This window comes from Equus caballus, chromosome 16 (assembly GCF_041296265.1).
Source record: "Equus caballus isolate H_3958 breed thoroughbred chromosome 16, TB-T2T, whole genome shotgun sequence".
Classification (NCBI taxonomy): Eukaryota; Metazoa; Chordata; class Mammalia; order Perissodactyla; family Equidae; genus Equus; species Equus caballus.
The window spans coordinates 70,810,143-70,836,907 of record NC_091699.1 but is presented as its reverse complement, the minus strand read 5'-3'; the positions used below and the strand labels follow the sequence as shown (position 1 = coordinate 70,836,907).

Genomic DNA, 26,765 nt, shown 5'->3' with positions numbered 1-26,765 from the left:
GAGCTGTTAGGTGAGATGCTGGGATAAAGGATAAAATAAGATCAGCCTAAGTGTTTCAGTCTAGTTAAGTTGATTTGTACACTAATAAATTTTACCTTTAGGAGATAGTCTTCAGATTTTAAACAGCTATAAAGGCTTGTGTTATTGTTTAACTTGGATTTTTAAAAAGGAGGAGGGGGTGTTCTTGAAGGCATTTCCTACCATTTTCTGCCACCAGGTTTCTTTCCTGCTCTTCCTAGAACTGGCCCTTGTTGACTCCCAGCAGTGTAGCTGGCTGTTTAAATCCTGAGAGACTTGCTTATTGTTTGGCAGGTCTGTAGTCTGCTGAAACAAGCACAGGAAATTTGAAACACCTAGAGGCTATTTTAAAAACCCCTAGCTGCTGACATTTTGCTTAGGATTCTAAAAAGAGAATGGACTCTTTGGATACTGAGCTCTAGTGTAAAAATGCTGGAGTTTTTAGACCAGCTTTCAAACCTCTGAAGTCATTTGACCTGGCGTTGTGTCAGTTGGGTATTCTGAAGCATCAAATGAAGACTAAATCCACTCAGTGTTGGCAGGCAGCCGTTGTACCTGTCAATAAATTAGAATTGTTGGAATACCATCCACCTACTTGAGCATGAATCAGAAAATTAGGGAAGGAAAGCTTGATGTGTGGAAGATATGCCATCATCTCTGAGTAGAGAGACAAATGGTTGTGTTATTGCAAAGAAGCACAGACTTCATTAGAGGAGCCCAGTGACTTGGTTGTAATGCTCGTGTGGCTGGAGCAGGCCCCCAACATTGCTAATAGGTATCGATTCTGTCTTAAATTATAGTGCGTTCGGTACAGCTTTATGCTGTTATGTTACTTGTACAACCCTTGAGGCAATATTATGAACTAAAGATTTTAAATATGTCGTGTTTTTTAATTACCAAAAGCAGTGACAGAAAATAAAACTCTCCACTTGGGTTCTTTGAAACACTTATATTTACCATTGCTGTGACACTTATGTTAAAGAACATTTCATATTTATTTAAGAACTTTAAGAATGTTTGTGCAAAGCATGGCTTTGTGATTTAAACTGAAGTTCTCCAGTATTCATATTGTTAGTTGTAAATTTAGATTTTAGTCCCCTGACTTTTATATTATTAATTATAACTTTGGACTGAAATGTAGCCTATGTAATGCATGTGGTGAAAATAAAACCTGTGTGGAAGTTAAAAGAACAGCATAAGTGTCTGTTAATAAAGACCTGGAGTATTATTACACTCACTAAACATTAATAACAATAGGACTAGGAATATTGACTGAAACAGACAGAAAATCAGAGTGAAAATCAGGCAGAGCTGATTTTTTTTTTACACTGAACTAAATAAAAGTTTTAATAAACTAAAGAAGAATACCAAAACATTTCTAAATTTGAAAAAAATTAATTTCTGTAACTGATAGATACAGAAAATTAATAAAATTTTTAAAAGATTATGTAGCTTCTTGGAATAGAGGATGACCTTATGTCATACCTTTTGGCCTTGTGATAAATCTAAGTATTCAGCAAGGTTTGTTTTCTGATCCTCAGTGTTCATAAAGATGTACATATAAAGCATTTTTATGAACTCTTATGCCCTCCTGTGTGTAAGGAAGAAAATCTTGGTGTGAAACGTAGTTTTAAGGATGCCAAACTAAAGTGCCTTACTCACGGTGCTGAGCTTTCTGTTTTTTCTATATCTCCTTACAAAAACTTGTTTTATGAACCTTTTTTATTTTATTTTTTGATAGCTTTTTTTAATCCAAAAAAATCTTTAAAAGTTAGAATTTTGTAAATTAATAACTTAGCTGCTAGATTATCCTCTCTTCTTTCTATATTCGCCATCAGTTTGCCCTCCAGAGAGGCACAGAGAAGGAGGTCTGGTTACTGATGCCTCCAGTCTTGCACAGTTTGCCTGGGCTTTCTCCTCAGAGGAATTATCGTTTGAAAAAACTTCCTCCACCCTACTTTTATTTGCGTATTATTTAATTTTCTTTGATGATGCATCATATCAAATAACCAGAGAAGTCAGGATCTAACCAAATTTAGTAATTAAAAAGCAGCAACTCCTGGGCCAGCCCCAGCGGCCTAGTGGTTAAGTTCAGTGCACTCTGCTTCAGTGTCCTGGGTTCGGTTCCCAGGTGCAGACCTACACTGCTCTGTTAGCAGCCGTGCTGTGCTGGTGGCCCACATACTAAAAACATAGAGGAAGATTGGCACAGATGTTAGCTCAAGGTGAATCTTCCTCAGAGGAAAAAACCCAACTCCTTAGATATATATTACCTATGTGTCCTACTAAACTCCCTCACAGTAACAATATTTTCCAGTTTTCCACCCACCTCTCTGGCCTCTCCTCAATCTTCTTTTCTAGCCATTATCCTCCTCCTGGCCATTAATGGGCCATGTGTTAAGTCCTCTTCTCTTCTTTTTCTTGCTCTCTGAGTGATCTCATCTCTGCCTGTGGTTTCGCTTGCCACCTCTGAGCACCAGAGGAATGACCTCTTGGATGTCATACAGTCACCACATAATATGAGGTTTGTCTTAGATTAGATTCCCCAGAAAGGAGAGCCTGAAGCAAAGGGCTATGTGCTGTTACTTTATTAGGGGATGATAACCCCAGCAAGTAGAGGGACAAGGAGAAGGTAGTTTGATAGGAGGGAGGATTATTACATGGGCAGGTTATTGAGTTGGCTGCCACTGCCCTATCCTATGGGATCATACCCTGAGAAATCATAGAAACTGTGTCTTAGGAGTGTGCCTTGTGAGAGGAAAAGAAGGAAGAATTTTTCCGTTAGTTCCTGTCTCCCATTGATCAGAGATTTTCCCAACAGTATATTAGCTCCTCCACACTCCTGTGTACTTAATGGGGTGGTGTGCAAGTGGGGATCCAAAACTCTGTCAACACAGATGCCATGGAGTGAGAGACAAGAGCTGTCCTCCAGGCATGAGGCACGGTACTGTCAGTTCTATGTAAGTTAGTACTGATGAAACAGCTGAAATAAGACACAAGTAAGGTTGAGAGGATCTAAAGTGGTACATAAAAGGTGTCCAGTGTAATATACCCCTTTTACCACTAAGATCCATTCATGCCCTGTATTATACCTAGCTTCCACACTATAATATGGGGCCTCTGTTTTTGTGAGAATCAGTTGCCCTCACTTCTTCCATGAGATCAGAGATGCAAGTGCAGTCAGTAACTGAGTCCCATTCAAGATGAAGCCCTGCCTTAATCATATAGAAGAGACTTAAGGTAAGAGAGAGAAACAAGCTACACACCCTATTGCTGCAGCTTACTCTGAGAGTATAATTGATATTCGTCATCTCCTTCTAACACCCATTCTAGATTTCTTTCATTAGTGGCAAATTTTTTGCGTGATTTGAATTGTTTGCCTGCTCAGCTGACTCAGACCTTCATCCATCAAATGTGTGAGCCCTTAGTTGTCTTGTTGTCTTGTTCATAGTTGCTGAAATTTCCCATTTACTGTCACCACTGACTATGGCAGCACCAAGAGATACCCCAGTGAATCCCCCAAGTTCTTGATGTATTCTTCCTTCCCTCACTGTGTAGCCAAAGTCTTTCTTTTTCATGATAATCAGGATTGAGTATCCCCAGCAGTAAACTCTCTTATTCCTGCTGGTGAGCTGACATGAGGAGCCTAAAATGACCAGGAGATAGAGCTTCAAATTTAATGGAACTCTTACATGTTCCCTGGAGGAAACAGTCATCTTCCAACTCTGCCTGGGAATAAGAACTTCTAACTTGGCAGATATTTAAGTTTCATGGATAGGAAACAAATTCTGCAGGTGGGTCACTGGGAGTGATGATGGCAAAGGCTGATCCTACTTTCATCTTTTGATTCCCAGACCTAAGTATTCTAGCTATTGGGAACACAGACAACACATTGAAGCCATTGCTTCAATATGTACACCGCATACTGGAGGACAGTGCTTCAACTCTGCAGGAATTATCTTTAAAGATTGTCTTTTTTGCTTGCTTTTTAGCAGGCACTCTACCTATCTATTGGGCCAGCAGTTTCTTTGTACATGGAGTCATATTTAGACCAGTGGATTCTAAGGTTATGTACCCACTGTCACATTTCCTTTGTTATTAAATTAGTCCCTTGGCCTAAAGCAGTGTTTTTTGGCATGTCATATTGAGAGATCAGTTATTTTATAAGCCCTGGGAAGATGGTGATAGCAAAAGTAATGGGAACTGGAAACCAAATTCATGTCCAGAGTAGGTATTAATTATGGTAGAGGCAAATCATGGCCCCCTCCCATGAAATCAGTCTTACACCGTGACTAACAGGTCTTCTTGAGTAATGCTGCCATATCAAATGCTTGACATCAGTCTGTCTTGCTGGCGGGGTAGGCATTTGGCAGTAGCAATAACTTTTTCAGCACTGGTGAGGGGAAGCATGTTGGCCACTCTATTCATGGGTGCATGGTGTCAACACTCTTTTGTGGCCTGAATGGGAAGCAGGCTGACAGCCATAGAATGACTCATCCTATCCACCTTTTGATGACATTTGGCAACACGCATGTTGACGTTTTGCTGGATGCTTCCTAGAGGACATTAATGTGAGAAATAAAAATGCTCCTGATTTGTGCCCACTCCATCTTTCCCAGGCCTTCTTATCATATCATCTTTCACTGTTGTTTTCTAGGCCCTGACCCATAGTCAAGTCATTTACTACCTCCCAGGAGTCAGGGTATGTCTGTAGCTCAGGCCATTTCTCCCTCCATTTGAAATGGATGACCAAGTGTACTACCCCAGCTGTTCTCACTAACCAGGCTTCCTTTACCACAGTCCTTTAGGTCCGCTCCTGAATCAGATGGCAGTGTAACAGCAGTCCATTTTTGGCTACTTCTGAATCCCTTTACTCTCTGTCAGTTGGTCATGAAAGAGAAAGACAATCATCATATGGGAGTCTGGGTTACCTGTAAGTGTAATTTACTCGTGCTTTCTGAATGTACGTGGGCCTGTTCTCAAATAAGCCATTTCCCTCATGTAGCAGGTTCTTTCTGTGCCCATCTAACTTTATGTCTCAATGAGTACTTCCAGTCACAGGGTCATTTGATGACCCATGGTCAGGCATGCAAATTCTGCTAGGGCTCTGTAACATACTAGGACCTGTGGTTTAAGCAGAAAATTGTTCTCTGCCACAGAAGCCCAGGGATCTGCATTGTGACTTCTCTTGTGGCACTTGCCAGAGACTCTACAGCCTCCTTATCTATCAAGGATAGGTCTGGCACCCTCAGATTCACTTGTCACAGGTGCACCATAGCCTAGACATGCTGCAAAGTCTTCTCTATTACTCTGGGTCACTCTTGAAAGAAGCAACCACCGAGTCTCTGATAAATGGGTCAAAACAGTATTATAAAGTGTGGAATATGCTGCCTCCAGAATCCAGAGGTCCACCTTTTTCTTAGCAGTAGGTGCTTAGGGAAGCAACTTGTTCTTTACCTTAGAGAGGATGTTCTCAGCATGCCCCAGAGCCCTAGACTTCTTAAAAACTTAAGCAGTGTGGTATCTCTCTTAATTTTTGTGAGGTATCTGGTGTGTGTTTCACTGGGCTAACCAGAGTGCTTTCCGTTTCTTGCTCACCAGATCCACTTAGTATGTTGATATCAATATAGTGGATTAGAGTCACCTTCTATGGAATATGAAGATGATTTAGGTTCCTGTAGACTAAATTTTGAGGGAGATCAGGAGGGTTAACATTGCCCTGGGGCAAGGTAGTATCCTGTCTCTACCAGGTGAAGATAAGTCTGCTTTTGATCCTCCCTACTGATGGGCTCTGAGAAGAAAGCATTCACCACATAAATAGCTGAATACCAAATGCTGAAAGCTGTAGTAATGTCGTATCTCGAATGACAACTGCTTTTCAAGCTTCTACCAGTTTAAGCTTACAATGGTCTATCATCTATTTTTTTCTGCAGGGTCATTATACGTATAAAAAGGGGACATGAAAAGGGACCACCATTTCTGCATCTTTCAGTCTTTGATAGTAGTGCTAATCTTTGCAGTTCTTCCCAATACATGCAATATTGCCTTTGATTTACTCTTGACTGGGAATAGAGTTGTGGGGGAAAGTTTCAAGGGCTTATACTCAGCCTTTCTTACAAAAATGACACATCCCCCATGTCGGGGAACCAGTGTGAGGGTTTCCCAGTTATATACTTGAAGTCAAAAAATAACTCCAAGGTAGGGCTGTAGATCTGCTGGACCTGGGCCAACACTTCAGTAATGACCTAGCCTCATAAGTTCCTTGAGGGTAGTGTCATTACCTGCTGTGTGCACTGCTATAGCCCTAGCTTAGTACCTGCATCACATATTAGGAGATTAATAACTATTCGAGAAATGATTGAATTGTTAAGTGGGTGAAAGAAAGTGAAAGAAAAGCATTTCTCCCAGACATCAGGAGCCCGTTTACTCTATCTCATCAATTCTAAGAAGTCTTTTTTTCCCTATTTTAATGTTTCTGATATCAGTTGCTTTTGGCCAGGGAGCTGTTGTGAGTTAGTTGTGATTATTTGTGTGTGCACAAAAAAAACTTGTAAAAAATGTGTCAGCAGCTCAGAAGAAAACTCCAGGAGCAGTAGTGGAGCAACATTTCAAGATACAGTGTGTCGACAGTGTTCTTGATGACGCAAAGGACTATATTTTGTGGAAAAACAGTCATCTCTGAGCTGAAAAGCAAGGCAGAAGAGTTGGAATCTGAATGTGAAGAAGTTTTAGTGGTAATCAGTTTTTTTTGTTCACATAGTCTTTTTATTTGTCCTCAAGAGTGATATTATCATATATCACCATTATCATGAGAGCCCATTCAATAAGTATCAAATAATTTTTATGTGATAAGAAATCACTTAGTTATAGTTTAATTTGGCAGTTTTTTTCTTTCTTAGTGCTTCATAAAATAATAGTACATCATCTTTACATTCAATGAAATATGGTATTATACAGGAGTCTTCAGGGCCTCCATTAACATATATGGCATTTTGTGTGAATTAGAAAGAAGCATTCCTTTCTCAGGCCAAAACAGCCTTGCAGCCGGATGTGAGGGGTGGTGAGGAGAGCACAAGGTAGATTTCATCCCCTCTACACCAGATGCCTTTGGGAAGGCAACCAGCAGCACTATGTGTGGCAGCTTCAACACTCCTTACAGCAGTGTCAGTTTGACAAAGGACCATTTTATCTTAGAATTTGAAACAGAGCATTATATATAGTTTTAGGCATTGCTGTCCTGTTTTTGAATGTTATGACTTAGAAGAAAGGTCCCAGGAAAACTTTGACTGTATAGCAAAGTGAATGTCAAATCAATATTCAGAAAAATAGGTTTCTATTTTAAAAATCATCCTCTTTGAGGAAGTTTTTTCTAATGGACAACCTATTGTGAAGGGGTTTTTATCTGTGAATATCAGGGTGTTTCTGGGTAGACAGGAAGTCTAGCAGAATTTAATTTTGATCGAGTCTTTCTGGGTCAGTGACCTCATAATCTTTTCAGAATGAAACTCTAGCCATGAAGCATTCCAGTCCCACTCCTAGGAACTTTGGTCAACTCCTGAAAGGCACGCCTGCCTTTGATGTTTGATGTACATCTTTATATTTCTGTCTTTTGCAATGTTTTTCTTTGACCATATTCTCTAGAACTACTTTTCACACTAATTGTGTCAAAATTTTAATTTTTACAACCTTACTTTGTCCCACGGCAGCTTAACCTAATTTACCCACTATAATTAAGATTTTGAATGCAATTAGGAATAGTCTACTAAATTAACACTTTTTATGCATGGCCTACCATAAGGATTCTGATAGGAAACTAATCAAGAATGATATTAGTTCCTGTTGTAGAAAACATTCAAACTTACTATAACATTAAGTACTTGGATTCTAGATACTTCTAACTATATGAAATGCATTTCTATTGTGAATTGGAAGGTTTATAATTTCTATTTAAATGTATCATCTAGTTTTGTGTAAAATATCTTTTCCTGCCTATGATTCCTTTCTTCATCTGCCATCCTCATTGCAGTATAGACAGAGAAGTGTAGTTTGTAGTAACCTGACCTCTAAATTGCTGTCTGGGAGCATAAGTAGTTATAAGAGATTAGAGGAGAAAGCTGCAACTCAAGAGATTAGGAGAGTAAATCAGGCAGAACAAGGATCTGTGGTACCTAGTGGGAAGATGAATGGCTTTCAGTGCACACCAACTCCTTCTGTTTACTTCTTCTGGCATCTTCTCAGAGTTCACCACAAAATTGTGTTTGCTAATCTTTTCAGTGCTTTTTAAAAGTGTGATATTATCCATCATCCAGAAGATTCCATAGTGTTCTATTGAATTGGGCCTCTTACCTTACTGCCCAAAGGTATGCCATTATAAAATACACTGGCAAAAAAGAGTTTAAACTGGAGGAATGTAAGGTAACTGTCACAGAGTTCTGAAATGTCAGTAGAAGCGTTCCATTGTAATTGTGTATGTTGCAGCTAAAACAATGAAAATGCTCATCTTGTACAAGTAGAAAACATTTTGTGAATGAAAGGGTTCATGGGGGATTTTTATTGTTAGCCACATTTTTAGGTATTAACAAACTGCTTACATGGATTTCTTAAAATTTGTTTGGAAAAAAACAACCAATCCTTATTTTTTTTGACCACTTGATCCTTATTGTTAGTACCAGATCACAGAACGGTCAGGAGAAGTGAGTGGATGGAATTCAAACATTTTCCTCTCGTTTTCAATTTTAAAAGTTTGAGTGGGGTGAGAATGAGGAGCTGTGGAACTTTGTGAGGTTTTTGGTATATCTCATTATATTTGCGCTTTCCACCGCTGCCCATTACTAATAATTAAAAGACGTTTATCCTTATTTTTTTTTCTTGATTGGGAAAACCGTTACCTGGTTCAGTCTCATCTTTTCACTATGTGACTAGATCTAAGATTCTAACAGTTCTAATAACGCTGCAGGTTATTTTTCCTGGTAGACAGAGGGGCAAGTAGAATCTGTCACACATCATGATTCATCAGTTCTAAGAATTTATCTCTTATAACCCTGTTTTGAATTAACTAAATAATCCAGTAAGCAGTGTTTTTAATATCTCAAAGAGGGAAATATTCGCAACTGGCTAACAATGGAATTTCCCATTTTTCACTGGCAGGAACCCCAGCCCCATAATGGGGAAGGTCCCACCAGTGTGAAGGCCCCACATGGGGACCCCTCCCCTAGTGAGGAAATGTACCCCGAAGAGGAGTCCTCCTGGCCACTGGGCCCACTGCTACCCTGCCACGTGAGTACAGCAATGGCTTTGAGGACATCAGCAATTTTTCCATTTCTTAGTGGCCATTTGTCTGATGTGAGAATTCGCCAGACCCTCTTCCTTTTCATCCTCTTAAACATTTCAGAAAAGGAGGTGTAAGTCTCCTTTAACCTTTGCTTCTTTTTTGCAAGTTTAATAAAAAGAATTTGTTTGGATAAGAGATTAGGGCTGTTGGTTAAGACTCAGTTAAGTGCAATTAATGAAACAATCTGTTGCTGTCTAGAGCAGTACTGTTCAATAGAACTTTCTGCAGTGATGGAAATGTTCTATGTTTGCACTTTCAATACAGTAATCACTAACCACATGTGGCTACTGAGTACTTGAAATATAGTGCAACTGAAGAATTTGGTTTTTAATTTTAATCTAAATTTCTCCACGTATGACTAGTAGCTACAAAAGTGGACAGTGACTGCCTGCATTTAATGCTGTGTGTGTGAGATATCCAGCCTCTTTGAACATTTCTACAGATACACCTTTTTACCTGTATTTCTTTAATAACCTAAAAAAATTTTCCTTGTATTATATGTGTGATTCTTTAATAGTGAGAAAATACTTAAATTAAAAATTCTCATTTCAAAATTTATTCACCCATATTGCCCTTACGTAGTTTTAATTACTTTATGATATTAGGGAAATTTAGTTAATCTTAAAATTATGAAGTACTATCTATTTAAATATCCCAGCTTTATTTTCTCCTTTACATGTTGTAATTTGAAACTTCAATATGTGTATGTAGAAGTAATTACACACATTAAAATAACTTTTCCATTTTATTATTCCTTTTTAATGAGACTATAAAATATCCTACGTTAGTACAGTGTATGCAGTGCTATTACTAAACATTAAATTTAGCATTTACTCATTATAATACAGTACTTAGAAGTTTCAAAGTTTGGTTCTGGTAGATGGATTCCTTAAATTACAGATCAATTAAATTTGTTGTTTTAACTACTGAGAGTAAATGTCCTTCCACTATTGCTATCATTAAAAATTGCTTACATCATAAGATATTAGTAAGGGAAATTGTGTATGTGGGGGGGTGTATATGGAAACTCTCTGTACTATCTTTCCAATTTTTCCGGAAATTCTAAAATTATTCTAGAGTTTACTTTAAAAGATTACATCAAATTTTGTCATGCTATCCATTTATATTCATTAATTTAGCTCTATACATTCGAAGTAAAAACTATCACCTCTGTAATGGGTAGTACTTATAGAAATATCACTAGATGATAGCTTCAAAATATCCCCGAGAGATACTGTTATCATAATTTTACAGAAGAGGAAGCTGAAGCATGGAATAAAGAGTAATTTGGCCAGGTTCCTTAGCTGGTCAGTGGCAGAACCAGGATTTGAACACGGCAAGTCAAGTGCTTTTAACCACTACACTATGTTACATCTAAGGAGTCTTGATTATGCAATATAAGATTTGGTCTGTCTGCTGTCAGTGTAGCAGGACAAACTTTCCACTCTAAGAAATTCAAAATAGAGCCAGCCCTGATGGCCTAGTGGTTAAAGTTCAGCACTCACCACTTTGGCAGCCCAGATTCACTTCCTGGTCAGCGACCCACACCACCCATCTGTGAGTTGCCATGCTGTGGCGGCAGCTCACACAGAAGAACTAGAACAACTTACAACTGGGATGTACAACCATGTACTGGAGCTTTTGGGAGAAAAAAGAAAGAAATCCAAAATAAAGTAATACTATGGTAATAAATTACTTTTACAACTTGAAAAATATAAAATTATGCTTTATTTCTCTTATAATGATTCAGACTTTATTCCCATACAATGATTATTTTTATGAATGAGAAATATGTGTGTATTATCTTGACAAGAAATGCCTGTATTGGTGGGTTTTTAAAAATTTATGGCTTTGTTAAGATAGCGACTAATAAAGAAAAAAATAAAGAGAGCAGTACCTAAAGGGTAGGGGAAATGAATGTGATTGGTTATCTCATAAAAAGAAAGTTTTTATGGGACTTAAGTTTTTAGGGAAATTAAATATGTGGCCTATTGTTTTATGAAATTATTACAGTGTTGTTTTACCATATGCCTATTACAGTGTTTTGTTAATGTTATTCTTCCTGGACATTAAATTATAGATATTTGATTGTTAAAATTTAAATATGAGAAGGGTTGATGGTAAATTTTCAGCATTTCTTTGAGATGCTTTTGTGGGACTTGGAAAGTATTTCTTTGGCTGAAAATAGAGAAGAAAAAAGATAGAGTATGTTGCATAGTTCAAAAATTGTCGTAGGTGGAATATATTGGTTCATCTACTCATATAATGAATATTATATACCCATTGGTGTATTCACACATTCAACAATGTGCTATATCTAGCTGCTGCATGGATTCAAGGTCATGCATTTACTTTCAGCACCAGACATAATGCTAAATGCTTTAAGGCAACTTGAGTCATAAACAGGTGTAGTTTCTTACAGGATCATTCCTTTTCTGTTGGTGTATATACTTGTGAACCAACTAGCAATCCTCTCTTGACTCTTGTAAATTATTTGTATTCGGACGATGTTGCTTTCTTGCTAAGAATGTATATTTTTAAATCTCTTTTAAAATTTTTGTGAGACTGTAGGCAGTTCAGTGCAAAAGTCATGTTTGCAAAATAAGGGAATTTTAAATTCTGGCACATACAGACCAGTTAAAATTTAGGATTAGATTCTTGAATTAGAGTGACTTCCTAACTTGATCCTACTTATAATCTTTATTAGGCCAGATGATTCATGTTACCTAATGTAGTTGAGTTGCTACTGCATCATTCTGTGTTGGGCAAAGGAGGAGTAAGGTTTCTCTCTTAAGGGAGAATGGTATTTAATTCTATCATTTTTTAAAGGACAGTATATGACAAGAGATCTGGTGAGGGCAGTAGGAGGAAAAAAACTTGAAGGACCATAATTTATTTCAAAATGCCTGTGATCCAACAGATAGCTTTAAGATGAACACGGTCTTTTTATGCCATTGGGTTCTGTTCTCCACAGCACCCCTTTGCTCAAATAGCAACAGTATGTCTTGGATTTCCCAGAACAAGCCAACTTTCTGGTATTCCATCCTATTTTTTCCGTAAGTGCACTTGTACTAATTAGACCATATGTCCCATTTTTTTAAATAGGATATTTAGAAAAATGACTACTGTACAAAATAAATGATAGGTAAGGTATTTTGGGACATTTCACATTGGGAAAGTAACTAGTATGCATAAGACTTAGATATCTAGGTTTGAATCTGCCTTTCTGTAACTGGTAAGTGCTAGCTTTAGTAGAGTATCCTGGCTTAATGTGTACGTTTTAAATATGTCAGTTAAATCAACCTGATTGTGGTATTTTCTACGTTATTAAAAGTAATGAATTTTTTTGTTGAAATGAACACAGTATTTTTTAATTTCCATTTCTACTGGAAACTATGTTCTCAAGCTCTCAATTTGTTTCTACCTTTCATGGGGAGCAAAAGAGAAAATACTTTATATCTTCAATCTGTTTTTAAAAAGAGAGTTAGTTTGAGTATGGTTTAAAGGAAGTTAAACAGAACAGATATCCAAAGTATTAACAAAGAAAACCAAGACTAACGTTTTAGCATACTTTCTCTTTCTACCTATTTACTTCTCATTTAAAAATGGTACAAATATTAGAAGACTAGAACTGAGGTACATAGAACTATAGTTTAGGGACTTAAAAAAATCCCTTTATGTGCTTTTCTGAGTCTGGAAGGGAATTCACTGAAGATCTTAATGAAGTATAAATCAAGATATCGCACATAAACCACTTTATAAACCAAACAGTAAATAAATTTTTCATGATACGTTTTCCTAATACTCTGCAACCAACAGAGCTTTCTTCTAGGGCAAAATGTAACAGCTTTCTTTTCAGGATGTATTTGCACATTGGCCCAGGAAGCATCCCTTAAGTGTTAAGATGTTGTTAATACCTTGAGTAGGGACGAACCCCTTCCTGAACTTATTAGGGAGTTGCTGGTGACCTCTTAAAAAGGTAAATGTCTGAGAATAAATAGGTAGGATGTCTGCTATAAAAGAAAACTAAAAGTATGGTTTTCTGTACTCTTTGGTTTCACGGTAGAGAGGTAGCATTTCTCAAATATTTGCTAATGGTGTAAAATTATCATACTAAGTCCAGGTACTTGTTAGAATCATAGGCTGCTAAAACTTAAAGGGAAGAATAAGAGAGAGATATGTTTTACTTTTCCTCAGTTTTGTTGTGTCTGGATTTTTTTATAAGCAAATGAATTATTTAGATGCTCATTAGCTGCTCTTAAATTTGATAGATTTTAATACTTTATAAACTGATTTTTAAAATTTTCATAGTACTTAACTGTACTAACTTCTCTCATACTGTATCTTTATTAGTTATTAATATAGCAGAAACTCTATTAGAAAGAAATTGTTATTTTAGAACAAAAATCTGTGAAAAAGAACTGTTTATTTTAAATGGTGTTACCCATGAAGGGAGTCCCTTTTTTTTTTTTTTTTGAGGACGATTAGCCCTGAGCCAACATCTGCTGCCAATCCTCCTCTCTTTGCTGAGGAAGACTGGCCCTGACCTAAGGTAGGTGCCCATCTTCCACTATTTTATATGTGGGACGCCTGCCACAGCTTGGCTTGCCAAGCAGTGCCATGTCCGCACCCGGGATCCGAACCAGCGAACCCCAGGCCGCCAAAGTGGAATGGGCACACTTGACCACCGCACCACCAGGCCGGCCCCAGGAGTCCCTATTTTAAAAGCTTAGAGCTGGGTTAGACCTCTAAAGGGTGTCTCATGTCTAAGTGCTTTCCATCTACCCTCTAAAATCCGATTTAAGTCTGATGTTCTACCTTGTGTCTTCTTTAGTCTCATAAAGAACAAGACAGAAATTATGGAGTAAATTGCCAGAAAGCCTAACAAAACAGAGTTTTAGGCTAGAGGGAGTTAGCAAGCAGATGTAATGAGAATGAGCTTTCTTCACAGTGCTTCACTTACACACAGTATGAGAAGAGCTGTCACCTCATAAACCAGAAAACGTAGCCGGTGCCCCAGCCAGCTAATGGGATAATCTGACAACTCTCTTTCATGTATGAGTAATGTTTCATTGTGCCTACGTGAGAAATAATGCTATGTAAATACAACTAGACTAACAACTTGATTAAAGTTGTATTTAAACTATGTGAAAGTCTTAAGATGCCAAACTTCTAAAACTGCATACAAATGCAAACACTATCTCCCTTTAAGTTGTAGTACAGTGTACTTACTAATTTACCTGTAGTTGAACTCAGACTGAACATTGCACAGAAAATGTCAGAAACATTTTTTGTCTGCTTGGCTCATATTTTGCAGTGTGCTTTTGCTCCTTTATGGGTGTGTCAGAGATTCTGAGAAGTCATTGAGGCCAAGTGTGAGGGCTTGATTCCAAAGAAATCCAAGAACTCACTAAGGTTGTCCTGTCTGCCATGTGGAGGCCTTTGCCTGCCAAGGACATCTTAATACAGATTTTGCTCCCTCCTCTTTCTGAGAGAAGACCTGAAAACTTAGGTTTCCAAAGGCTTTTCCGCATGCAAAGTATGTGGAAGGAGCAGAACTGTCAACAGAGCTGTGATTAAGCAATTTGACTACCTAGCTTAACTGTCCGTGCCTAACCTAACTGCCAATAGGAAGTGCCTCTGGTGTCTACAAGTAAATGGCAGTAAACCAAAAAGTAAGATAATCGTGTTGCCTGTATTTTAGGTACATTCTGATTTGATAATTCAGATTTCATCTCATTTTTTGCAAATGGTGGTTTGAAGTAGATCGCCCTTTGGATTCAATTTTCTGCCTTAATTGTGGTGCCGCACACAGTTAAGCAAGATCTTCTATGCTCACAAATTATTGACTTCGATTATGTTTTCAAATCCTGCCAAATGGTTTTTTTTGCTTTTTACATAAGCAGATCTACCCGTGGGAAATCCCCAAGGGCTACACTTGACTCCTGCGAGTATTTTGCTTGAAATTTATTTTTCATCAGTCATTTTGTAGCTAATAGAACAAAATGCATTTTTTCTTTCATAAGCACTCTGCTCATTGACAAAGCAGATATGACTAGCAAAGATGAGGAATACTAAGAGCAAAATTTCTAACTGATACACATAGTTGAATTACATCCAAAATTGGTTAATAGTTATTAAAGACTGCTTAGTTGCTAACTTTTTGTTCTCCACCTTGTAATCATGAAAAAATAAGTGAATGGTAAAAGAACCAAAGCATTTTTACAAATGCAGACACGTTTATGAAACAACGTTTAAACTAACCAAAATATGAGGAGGAACAAAAAGCTAACGCTGATTTACAGTAGAGGAGCTATATAAACACCGCTGGGACGTCCCTCTGCAGTAACACTTCTATTGCTCTGAAGTCTGCCACACAGACTCAGCATGGGAGCAAATTCTTCCTGCCTCAAGCCATTTTAAGTTGTATGGGAAGTTTCTAGAGAAAGTCCACCAGCTGGTGTAGAGAGCTATTTTGCTTATCTTAATTGCGTATTCCTTAGAACTTTCATGATCTGTAAAAACCACAGACCAGAATGTAGCCCCTTTTCTCAGCATACTTTAAATATAATGAATTCAAGTATTTGTGTTAGTTTTAAACGTTGGAAAGGAAAAGAAAAAAAACAAAATTTACTTCGTGCTAAAGAGTTTTATTCTGAATAACTAAAAGGTTTTTTCCCCCCTCAATTTCAAATCCTGTGAGTTTGGGTAGGGGTCAAGTACTTAGCTACGTTTTCCGGATGAAGAATCCCTGGCATGGAGATTAAATAACTAAGCTGACTGTCACAGTACGTGGCAGTGCTAGGCAGGAGCAACTCAGTGTATGACACTTCTGGGGTTGTTTTTATGATTTGGACCAGATGTGACTGGTTGGCACTTTGAGCTGTTGAGTTGCCTCTCAGAAGTCCTGTGGCACACAGTTGGAGTTAGTGTGAAAGCCAGAGATACAAGATAAAGCACTTCAGAAAACATTGGAGTTCAATTCAGAAGACCTGGGTTCAAATCTCTCATAATCAACCTTAATAACATTATGAAAATCGTGCATTTTGGGGGGGGCTGGCCCACGGGTGTAGTGGTTGGGTTCGCAGACTCCACTTCGGCACCCCAGGGTTTGCAGGTTTGGATCCCCGGTGCAGACCTAGCACTGCTTGTCAAGCCATGCTGTGGAGGCATCCCACATAAAAAAGAGGAAGCTTGGCACAGATGTTAGTTCAGCAACAATCTTCCTCAAGCAAAAAGAGGAAGATTAGCAACAGATGTTAGCTCAGGGCCAATCTTCATCACCAAAGAAAAAAAAAAAACATCATTCCTTTTTGGCCTGCCATACAGAGCTTACTGCAGACGTGGTTTTGCTCAGCACTCAGGCTGAAATCCTGGCTCTACTACCTCTGTTTTCTGTCTCCTCATCTATAAAGTGGTAATGGTACCTTCCTCGTAGGTTATATGTAAGGATCTCAAAAATCTATGACTTTTAGTGTGTAATAAGCCATCTGAAGCCTGGAGCAGCAGCAGCAGGTAATGCTACTACTACTGCCAGTGCTGCTTATTATTATTACTATTATTATGAGGATCAGTAAGATGTGTTTGACAGCATGCCATAAACTGTATATTAATATATAATCAGAGGAGATAAAATATGTAGGTAAATATCTATAATATAAAGTAGATGAGCATAATCTAAAATTCTTTGGTAATCACAGAGAGGAGAGATTATTTCCATTTGGGCTGTCATGAGAATGTTCTTGGAAGAGGTGGTTTTTGAGCTTGGCCTTAAAGAATAGTAAAAATTTGGACATGCCAAAGCTGGAGGAATTGAAATTGGTGAAGGACAATCCAAGGAGAAGCAAAAGCATGAACAAAATTAAATGTTTTATTACTAAGTTACTGTATTGATTTCAAGGACTCATTTACATTTCATTCATCTTTTGGCCATACACCTATGTCTATATGAACATAGCCTGCTGTTTTAGGTACTGGAAGTTCTTGCAATATTTTGTAATTTGCAAAATACTCTTAATTTCCTCAGAAAACCAGTAAGATATGTTTTGTTATTTCTATTTTATAGATGAGGAAACTGAGACTTTCACAGCAGTGATTGTAGAAGGGGAGAACAAGTGTACAAACACTGAATTTCATGTATTTCCACAGCGACACACTGCCTCTGTTAGTCTAAGTAAAAACAGTTTCAAGGCCATCAACTACGTATTTGGCCCAAGGTTGCCTTCTTAAAATGTATGCCATATTCAGAAGGGCTGGAGTAACAGTTTAGATGACCCCATGTAAATCCAACACCACTTCTGTAAAGGTAACCCTAAACCCACAGAATGCTAGTGATAGTACCTAAAAGGCAGCCACGAAGCAAGTGTTTGTATTAACACTGTGTGTGATCTTTGTTCCATTTTGCCACAGTTAGCTAGGAAGCTTTGATTCAATATTGTCTTCAGTTTATTAAATTGAAACTGACAGTAAATGACTATCGGGTCTTAGAGCTGTGCTACAGTGATAGAGGAATCTTGTTTTTGATTGTTAACTCAAAAATATTTGGAAAAATAAAAAATGAGAATTTTTGTATAGTATTGATATTAGGAAATTATAAAGTCATAATGGTCAAATAATTAAAGTAGGCATCTCTTCAAAGCCATACTACTCTGAGCAATTTTCTTAACATTAGTTTCATTTTCTTTTTAAAGGAATTTTAATGTAGGTAAAATATCATGACTTGCATTTATTATTTTAGTTAATGTAATAAGTCACAGAAGCTTGCGTTTTTTCATCAAATCTCCAAGACATGTATTTCTGGTCTTAGAAGAATACAATCTATTTCCCATAATTCTGCTATTGCATATTTGTTACATTTTAAATATAAAGTTAACATGTTTCTGCTTGAAATGTCTTGATTACATTGCATATTCTGAAAACTCACACTACTCCAATAAAACTGTTACGTCAAGAGTAATATGACTATATGATATGACATTTATATTAAATGTGATTTTCATCTACTGTATAGGGTTTTCTGAAATTATAACAAACTGTAATTCCATCCAGTTCTGACTACATTGTAAACTTGGGAGTGAACTGAAGTGATTTGTCATAAATATCCCACTATGGGATTTATTTGAAATACATTATAACATTTTTTATTTTTAATAATACAAGATTAGCATCATTCAGTGTGAAATATAATATTGTTATATAGCATAATTCAGAAATGTCTCCCTGATGCTGTCACTGTATTGTATTGATTTTAACTTAATGTTTTTATTGTCTGATATTTTCTCTGCCTTATATGCTGCTTGTTCTTAATATTGCTAAGATGCCTTTGTTACCAGTGTGTAGCTAGTATCAAGAACATCTGTTAGCATTTTGGAGGTGAAGTAGTACTTTCAAGCTGCGGGTCCTAGGTAGGACTGGCGCGAGTTTAAGTAGGACACAAGTTTAAAATGTTAATTCTAATTATATGGTAGCAAGTTCCAGAGATTGTTAAATTTACCTTAAAAGACCAATGAATTTCACCTTGTCCTCCATTGATAGTCTTTATCTGTCTACGCAAGTGTGTGATAATGTATGATGAAAAAATACAGCTTCTTATGATTTTTGTTTGCTATGCATGACCAACGCTGAGTCCTCTGGTTTCTCCACCTCAGCCCAGGAAACTTGCACAGCCCAGGAAACTTTCCCTACTCCTGTTTGCTAGCCACACACCAGTCTAGGCAGGCAGGAGGAAGTAAGTGGGATTAGTCACAGGACAAGAGTTAAGTGATACCTGGGAACTTCTAGGTTAAGGAAAGGATCAGAACAATTCTAGGCCAAATATCAACATGGAAAAATTGCTTTTGATGTCCTTGCCCTCATCTTTTGCATCCCTTGTTATCTCTCATACTCCTGATTCTCTCTCTATATGTGATAGAGGAACTCTTTTACAGCAATAGAGTAACTGTTACAATGAGGACTCTGAAGACATTTATCAGCAGTGTGACGTTGAGCAAATTATTTAACCTCTCTTTGCCTCAGTTTCCTTGTCTGTAAAACTGGCTTGGTGTGTAATAGTACCCCAACCCAACTGGGGTGGAAAGTGCATGTAACAGTGCCTAACGTATAGTTGACACCATGGAAGTGTTAGCAGTGGTGATATTATAATAAATTATTCTTATTGAAAATTAAACGGTTAAGGCTATCTATGGTAGAGACCTCATACACACCTAGAAGGGGCTCCACAAATGTATTTACTGAATGTTCCATTACTGAAAGACCTGCCTTTTCTTATAAGTGCCCCTTGCTCAAAACTACTCAGTCTTTTTTGCCCTTAAAACTTTAATTCCTTCAGGGTATACCCTCATAAGGAAGCTAAGAGAGAAAAAATGATGATCAACTAAACCAAACTACACCAAGATGAGAATGACCAATGGCCCCACTCTAGGAATGTTTTCTATTTAAATCATATTAATTGGCAGAATTCTAGGCAACTTGGAATTAGGAAGGAGAATTTGAGCCTGTAACCTGAACACCGAAATCAGTTTAACGTCTCACGTCAGAGAAGATATTGCCTTACCAGAAGCCATGAGAGATCCAGGACTCAGTTTCTACCATTTAGTAACTAGGAGCAGTCATAACTATCACCCCAGTTCTCATGGAACATTTAGGCCGTGGAACCCTCTTGCCAGTGACTTGAGATAGCCTGACCTCCTGGGTCCCTAAATGACAAATGTCTGCAGAGAGGGCCTCAGAGTAGCTTCTTGATCTGATTAGTTGCTGTCTCCCCTCCCCATTGTTTCTTTAAAATTTTTGACTGGCTTTTAATAAACAGTACATAAACTTCTTATTATTTCTCTTTAATTACCACCCAACATAATGTAGTAACTATTAGCTGTATCATTATGTTTCATATTAATGAAGTTTTAAATTTTTTAATTCCAATAGTTATAAACTCCTTCATGTTTAGTGATTACCATTTATTGTAACATAACATGATCCTCTGCTTTTGACTCCAAAGAATTGGATGCTAGCAGTTTTCATTAAGCCAATTTTAATTAATATGTTAAAGATCATATTGTTCTTGATAAATTAAAATGTACAGAACATATGAACTGTGACTTTGAGCTTCATTTTAAAATAGCATGTTTGCATATCACTGTTGTGGTTCTTTTATACCTCAAATGGTCATAAAGCCCTGTCTTACATTTAGCAGAAAATCAACAACTCTGACAGAGGAACTTTGCCTAATAACAGCACAAGTGATCAATCATCTGTAATAGTAATAAGGGTGATCTTTGAAAGGTAAACCAGAACCTGACCTGCAAACTCAACAATATTGTCAAAGTATTTTGTATCATTTATGGTAGATGGACTGTTTAATCCATTATTTAAATGTACTTAGTACTTTTTTCCAAGAAGCTAAAATAAAGCCAATATCTTACCTTTGGTGAAAACACCTTAGTTACACTGTCATGTAATTGTAATGCTCTAAAATAACTCCAAACTGGAGCAGTAAGCCAATCTAGAAAGGATGTCTATTAAGCATCTGAATAACATCAATTATTGACATAGTTTTTCGGTTTATTTTTAGGGCCTTCGCCAAACACAGCATACTATTCTAGAACCTAATAAGGATGGAGATAGATATAGATATCTATAGCTATACTCAAATAATTCATTTAGAAGTTTTATTGTGCTGAAAAATATTTTGTAAATTCTATTTAAATCCATAGCAAAACAAATTAACAATAATCTTAAATCAAAACTTAATTATATAATACCCATTTCTTTATCTTAAAGTGTGAAACAAGTAGAAGTTATGAGAGGCAGAGTTGATGTAGTGAGGAAGTACTTCTCCAGTTACTGTAATTGTGGCATAATTAAATAAACTTTCTGAACTTCAGTTTCCTCATCTACAAAATGTGAATAATACTTGTAGTACTTACTTCTTAGGGTTTGTGGTAGGAAACAAATGAGATAATATGTGAAAAAATGCTTCAGTAATTACCAAGTATTTTTCAAATGTATGTGAAGTCTTAAATACAAATGCTACAATTAGCAATATAAACTTCTAAGACTACACCTACACATCTATATCTTAGAAAATCATTTGCCTAACATCCTCTGAAAAGCAGGTATATTGTAACATAAGCTTTCATTGACACTCAAATTTTCATCTTAATTTTTGTCTCATTCAAAGGGATGCTGCTTCACATAACTGATAGCTAACATTTACTGACTTCACTCTTCAACTACTATTTCTACATGTCATATCATTTAATCCTCACAACAATTCTATGATGTAGGTAATGTTATTATCCCATGGAAGGAACTGAAACAGAATTAAAGAATTTTCCAAGATCACACAGCTAATGAGTGGCAAGGCTAAGATACATCTCAGATCTGTGTGATTCCAGAACCCAGGCAGCTCTACTAGCCTGCAGTAGGCAATTTGAATCACACTAGGTATAGTATAGTTCATGTCATCTCAGAGCCCCCAAAATCACAAATTTCTACAAGACCTATTGTTATGAAATAGTTTTAGAACTGGTGGTCCTGTGACTTTTCCCCACAGAAGGACCTGTTAGCTTTTGCTAATTAAAGGTACCTAACAAATTCATTACCTGACTTTAAGATGAAAGTGGATGACTCTCTGGCCTCTCAGAGACCACCAGTGGTTATGCAGTGGCCGAATTGGAAATCCTTTAGCCAGAAAAGAATTGTGGGCAGAAGGAACCTTCACTTTTACTGCTCTCCAGGCCAGGCCTATAGGACTCTCTCCCTCCTTTGCATCTCCATATCCCATTCACCTTCAGCTTCCCAGCTCCGGCACAACTGGCTTTTTTCCTTAACTAATGACAAGTATCATGACATTTAAAGAATTACTTAAGCCATATTAGTTGAATGCCTACACAGGCCCTCCTGAACAGTGGCTATCAAGGGAAAAATGTATTTGTTTTAAATGTAACTGAGTTATCTAGTATGCCTCCCTTTTTGTAAAATTTATGGCTTGACTAAGTTTCTAGTCTCAGAGCAATAGTATGTGTTTATGAGTATAGGCATACATTCTTTACAGTTGGGTAAATTACCATAGTAATTTACACAGTTGTAGAGGAATACTTTTGAACTGTTCCCTTATTAGGAGAGCACCTATAAAGGTGTCTCCCAAAGTATGTTGCCTTACCACCAGGGGTGTGCAGAATGACTACTGGTAGTACAGAATAAACATTTTTTAATTCATAATTACCTATATTACTTTCAATTTACATTGGGAAAAGTATATAACTAGTACATCAAAGCCATGATTTCATGATTTTTTAATTGAGGCTAAACTAGGTATTTTATTTTTTAAAAGGTCTTACATAGGTATTTTGCTTTTTTAAAAACTAACTTAAAGAAAATATTAAATGAAGGATACTATAGTTAGTACCTGAATAAGCAGCTACACATATAAATGATATGTGGAAAACACTGGCCCGTAACATGCACAGTTAGCTCAAGCTAGTTTTCTCCAGTGTCCTGTATAACAGTCCTGATGATCCTTGCCTTTGCTTTGGTGACATGACAGTCTGTAATGAAAACTTTGGATTGGTTATTCTTTGCACTATAGTAAACTCTTAACAGAATATTTTGTCTTGTTCTAAAATAACAGTCAGTCTCTGAGTCTTGTTTCCTTATTTCTCTTATAAAAATGTATTTATTATTTGCCAGCTCTTTCACAATGGAGGAGATGCCACAGAGTTTACTATGGTGCGTTTGCAAAATGAATGCAAAACAGCAATTATTTTTCTTGGTAATTTAAATGAGATCTTACTATAGAAAAGTCTGAGATAAAACTTTAAAGCAATTTTTCCCTGAAAAAATTAGACATTCAATAAGTAAAGTGGGCCGCAAGGGATAATGTATGTGCTCTGTTAAATACGAAATGTATGCTCCATTGCAATTTCAAAGTAACTATTGGTCATGTAATATACTTTGGTACATGTGTTTTTATTTTTTGAATTTGGTTGCATGAGAAACCTCAGACTTAAAAGTTTTCTTTTCTTGGCTTTTGATCTTTTAAGTGTGTTTTTCCCTTTGTGGTTATGTTTGAAAATAATTTAAGTTGAAAGCCTAAGGTTTGTTCTTTGGTGAAGTTTTTTATTGTTTTGATATTTTTATTGTTTTTTATTGTTTTTTATTTAGTTTTATTTAGTTTATTTAGTTTTATTTAGTTTTTTATTGTTTTGATGGCAAGTTGCTTGACTGACCCACAATTACACCACTGAAAATGGGCCTAATAATCTTTACTTCATGGAGGTGCAATCAAGATTAATATGCAATACTCTAAAGGTTTAATGCAGCATAGGGACAGAGAAAATAGGTGGTAACTATTTGTTTTATTTTCAGCAATCGAAAATGACTCCAAAATTATGGTCATATAACCCCAATATTCAAAGCCTTACTGTACTTCTAGGAGTTTTCTTTCCTTGCACTTCTCCTACAGAGCCTCCTTACCCTTGCTCCACCTAGACCATTCTGGATTTTGATACTCACTCTCTATCTGCCTTCTCTTGTCCCAGTCCTATCCTGTCAGTCCTACATGTCATTTGCCCTTATTATTTCAGTTTTTACCACTGTTTATCTGAATTTCCAGTTGAAGTACACAGTTTAGCACTTGTTTTTTGGTCTACTTCTTCTAGTCAAATCTTAATTTTTCCAAGCAAATTATAAGTACTCAAGGGCAAAGAAGATTGTGTCCTATACTTTTCCCGTATTACCCACAATTGTCTGGCTTAACTACAAAAGCAAAAAAAGACATTAAATCAAAGTCATTGAGAAAAGGGCACAGTGGTGATTATAAAGTAAAATAGGGGTGTGATACATTTAGTTTGGGGATGGTTATACTAACTGAGCATCTACCATAGTACTTTACCCATAGCAGTCTCTAGAAGATAGTCATTCCAGTCAGCTTAATTGGGGGAGGTACCTAACTACCCAGTAATGGAAATGCGGTGGAGAAGAGAAGAGGAAATACACTAAATCCCTGATGTCAGAAGACCTGGATTCAGATTTTATTCCTCTAGTTGCATGAGCTTGGGCAAGTCACTTACCATTAGGTGTGAAATTGTGGGGGTGGAGAAGAGTGGGGGACCAAACCAAAGAACTGAAAAAATTAAAACACACTTGACTCTGAATATTTGAATCTTGGTTTTGAAACTGACTAACTGCATATGTGCTCTTGATCAAGTCATGCATCTCTTGATTTCATCTCTAAATTGAGCATGATGAAATCTTTCTCACAGGGCTATTATTAGGATTAAATTTAGAACACGTATGTGTTGATGCCTGATATATTGTGAGCACATACTAAATTTTATGTTTATTTTTAAATAAACCTCTATGGATCTATGTTGCCTCAATTGTAAAATGAGAGACTTAAGTTAGACAGTCACCAAAATCTCTTTGAGTTCTAACATTCTATGTCAGTTACCTCAGAGAGAAGATAATAAGTAAAGGATGGGTAGTATTATTTTTAAGCGTATTAGTGATTCCTGACTTACCTAAAAGAAACAGTTGCAGCAAAAAATAGATACATCTAAATTACATAAGGAACTAGTAAAATATATTTTCTTATTTACATTATGGCTTTACCTTTATAGTCATACCAGTGGACATCTGTAGCATCTTCCCCTTTGGTTTTGACATTCCATTCTGCCCAGTAAGAACTCTGCATATTGCACTCTTAGGATGATCAAGTACCTCAGTAATAACTTAAAGCAGAGTTGAACCTGTCAAGTTGACAGGCAATTCACTGGCAGAAGAGCTGTATTTTCTAATACATATGTCAAGTTTGACTTCTTAATATTATACATGATTAAACAAGTTCCAAGAGAATGTAACATTGATTCACTCCATTTTTCAGTGGCAAAAGATTCTGCCTATTGAAGAGAAAACTGTAATCTATTGCCAATTCATGTTATTTTTTGCTTGAAGTCCTCTGATTTCTAAAATAAACACAAAATCACAGTTTTCTTTTCCTTCATTTTCACAACTTTTCTATGCACACAAACCTTAAATATTGTCCCTTTCTGGCAAGTTTCTGAATAAGGGTTTACAATGCCTTGTTTATCTGGCATGTAGGCAAATGTTGTAAGTCTCACGTAGTACTAATCTGAATCTTCAGGTAAAAGAAGCTGCTATCTCTTAGGCAGGTTGGAAAACTTAAGAGCATTATAGTAATAAGAGGTTTCCTGGGAAGGCCAAGTTGCGTGCCCACCCTTTTCTTTTCTGGTTTGCCAGAATTCCAATATGGTACTGCCCTCCCTTGCTTCCTGGGGATCTCACCATCTAGGGAAATGAAAATCTCTCTGCCTACAAAAAGGTTACAGATCTGACCTCTGATCCGGGAGGCTGACAGGCAGGTCCATGAAGTTCGATTTCATGGGTATGTGGTACACTATAGTAAATCCCAGAATGCTGGGCCTACCTAGGAGGAATCATGTCTTCCTCCACAAACACTGGCATTTAGGGTTTTATTTTTATTTTTTCTAAAGTTGTCCTTTTAAACATTTCATCCATAACATCTCTAAGGGAGGGAAATTGAAATTTTAAGTAGAAGAAACAAAATGCAAAAAATCAAATTTGGTTGATTATTTCTGAGATTGAGCATGTGTAATTTTAGTTTAAATTTTCACATTTGTTCTAAGTGAATGGTTGAACACTTATGAACCACATTTGATACCATAGTTGGTATTCAGGCAGCAGATAGTAAATTAGAGAAAAATAAAATCAATAAAAACTGTTAACAGAAATGTAGAGGAATATAATAAGTGTATACTTTCTCCTTAAGCCTTTGAAAAACATGAGGGATTATTAAAAGCTACGTTTTTTGCTTGAACTACGGTTGTAGTTCTTGACTCAACTTATCTCTGTGAACAGTAAATCTGTTTTATGAAAGTCAGTTCACTTCTCTTAGGTTTTAAATACTGATTTTAAAAGATGACTCCTGAACAGTGGTGGTCAAATGGTTTTAACCACATAATCCTTTCTTCAGACATGGAAGTACAGTAACTATAATACCTGTAGTGGATCCCCTCTGTTTGAAGTGGAGTTGAGAAAGGAAAACAGAAGTGCATGGACACATGCAGACATACATACATAGATCTCCCTTGGTTCCAAGAACTACAGTTTGAAAATCACTGGTATTTTGCTACCTTTTTGTTAGAATGAATGATAGCCCTAATTCATAGTATTCCGAAGTAGACCTTGAACAATAATTACTTTAAATGAAAAATACAATTTTCGAGAAGATTCCTGAAAGGCAGTAGCAGCAGTGGCATTGTTCTTTAATCTCTCCTGAAAAACAGATAGAGCAACTAGGATATCAAAATCAAAACCTACGTAGAGCAGCTACATCAAAACCAGCTATCCCCACAAACCCCAAAATACTGGCAGGTAA

At 36.8% G+C, this 26,765-nt stretch overlaps 1 protein-coding gene across 4 annotated transcripts in view; it reads left to right on the top strand.

Annotated features, from left to right (window-relative positions):
• LOC100061057 (ubiquitin-conjugating enzyme E2 E2) overlaps positions 1-26,765 on the top strand; it is a 343,291-nt gene that overhangs the window by 210,800 nt on the left and 105,726 nt on the right. Inside the window, exon 3 of one of the 4 annotated variants that reach the window (XM_005600904.4) lies at positions 9,166-9,294. The exons of the other annotated variants lie outside the window; for them this stretch is intronic. Within the exon in view, the coding sequence (XP_005600961.1) occupies positions 9,215-9,294 (80 nt within the window). The 5' untranslated portion in view covers positions 9,166-9,214. The remainder of the gene's footprint in view (positions 1-9,165; positions 9,295-26,765) is intronic. 4 annotated transcript variants of the gene reach the window in all.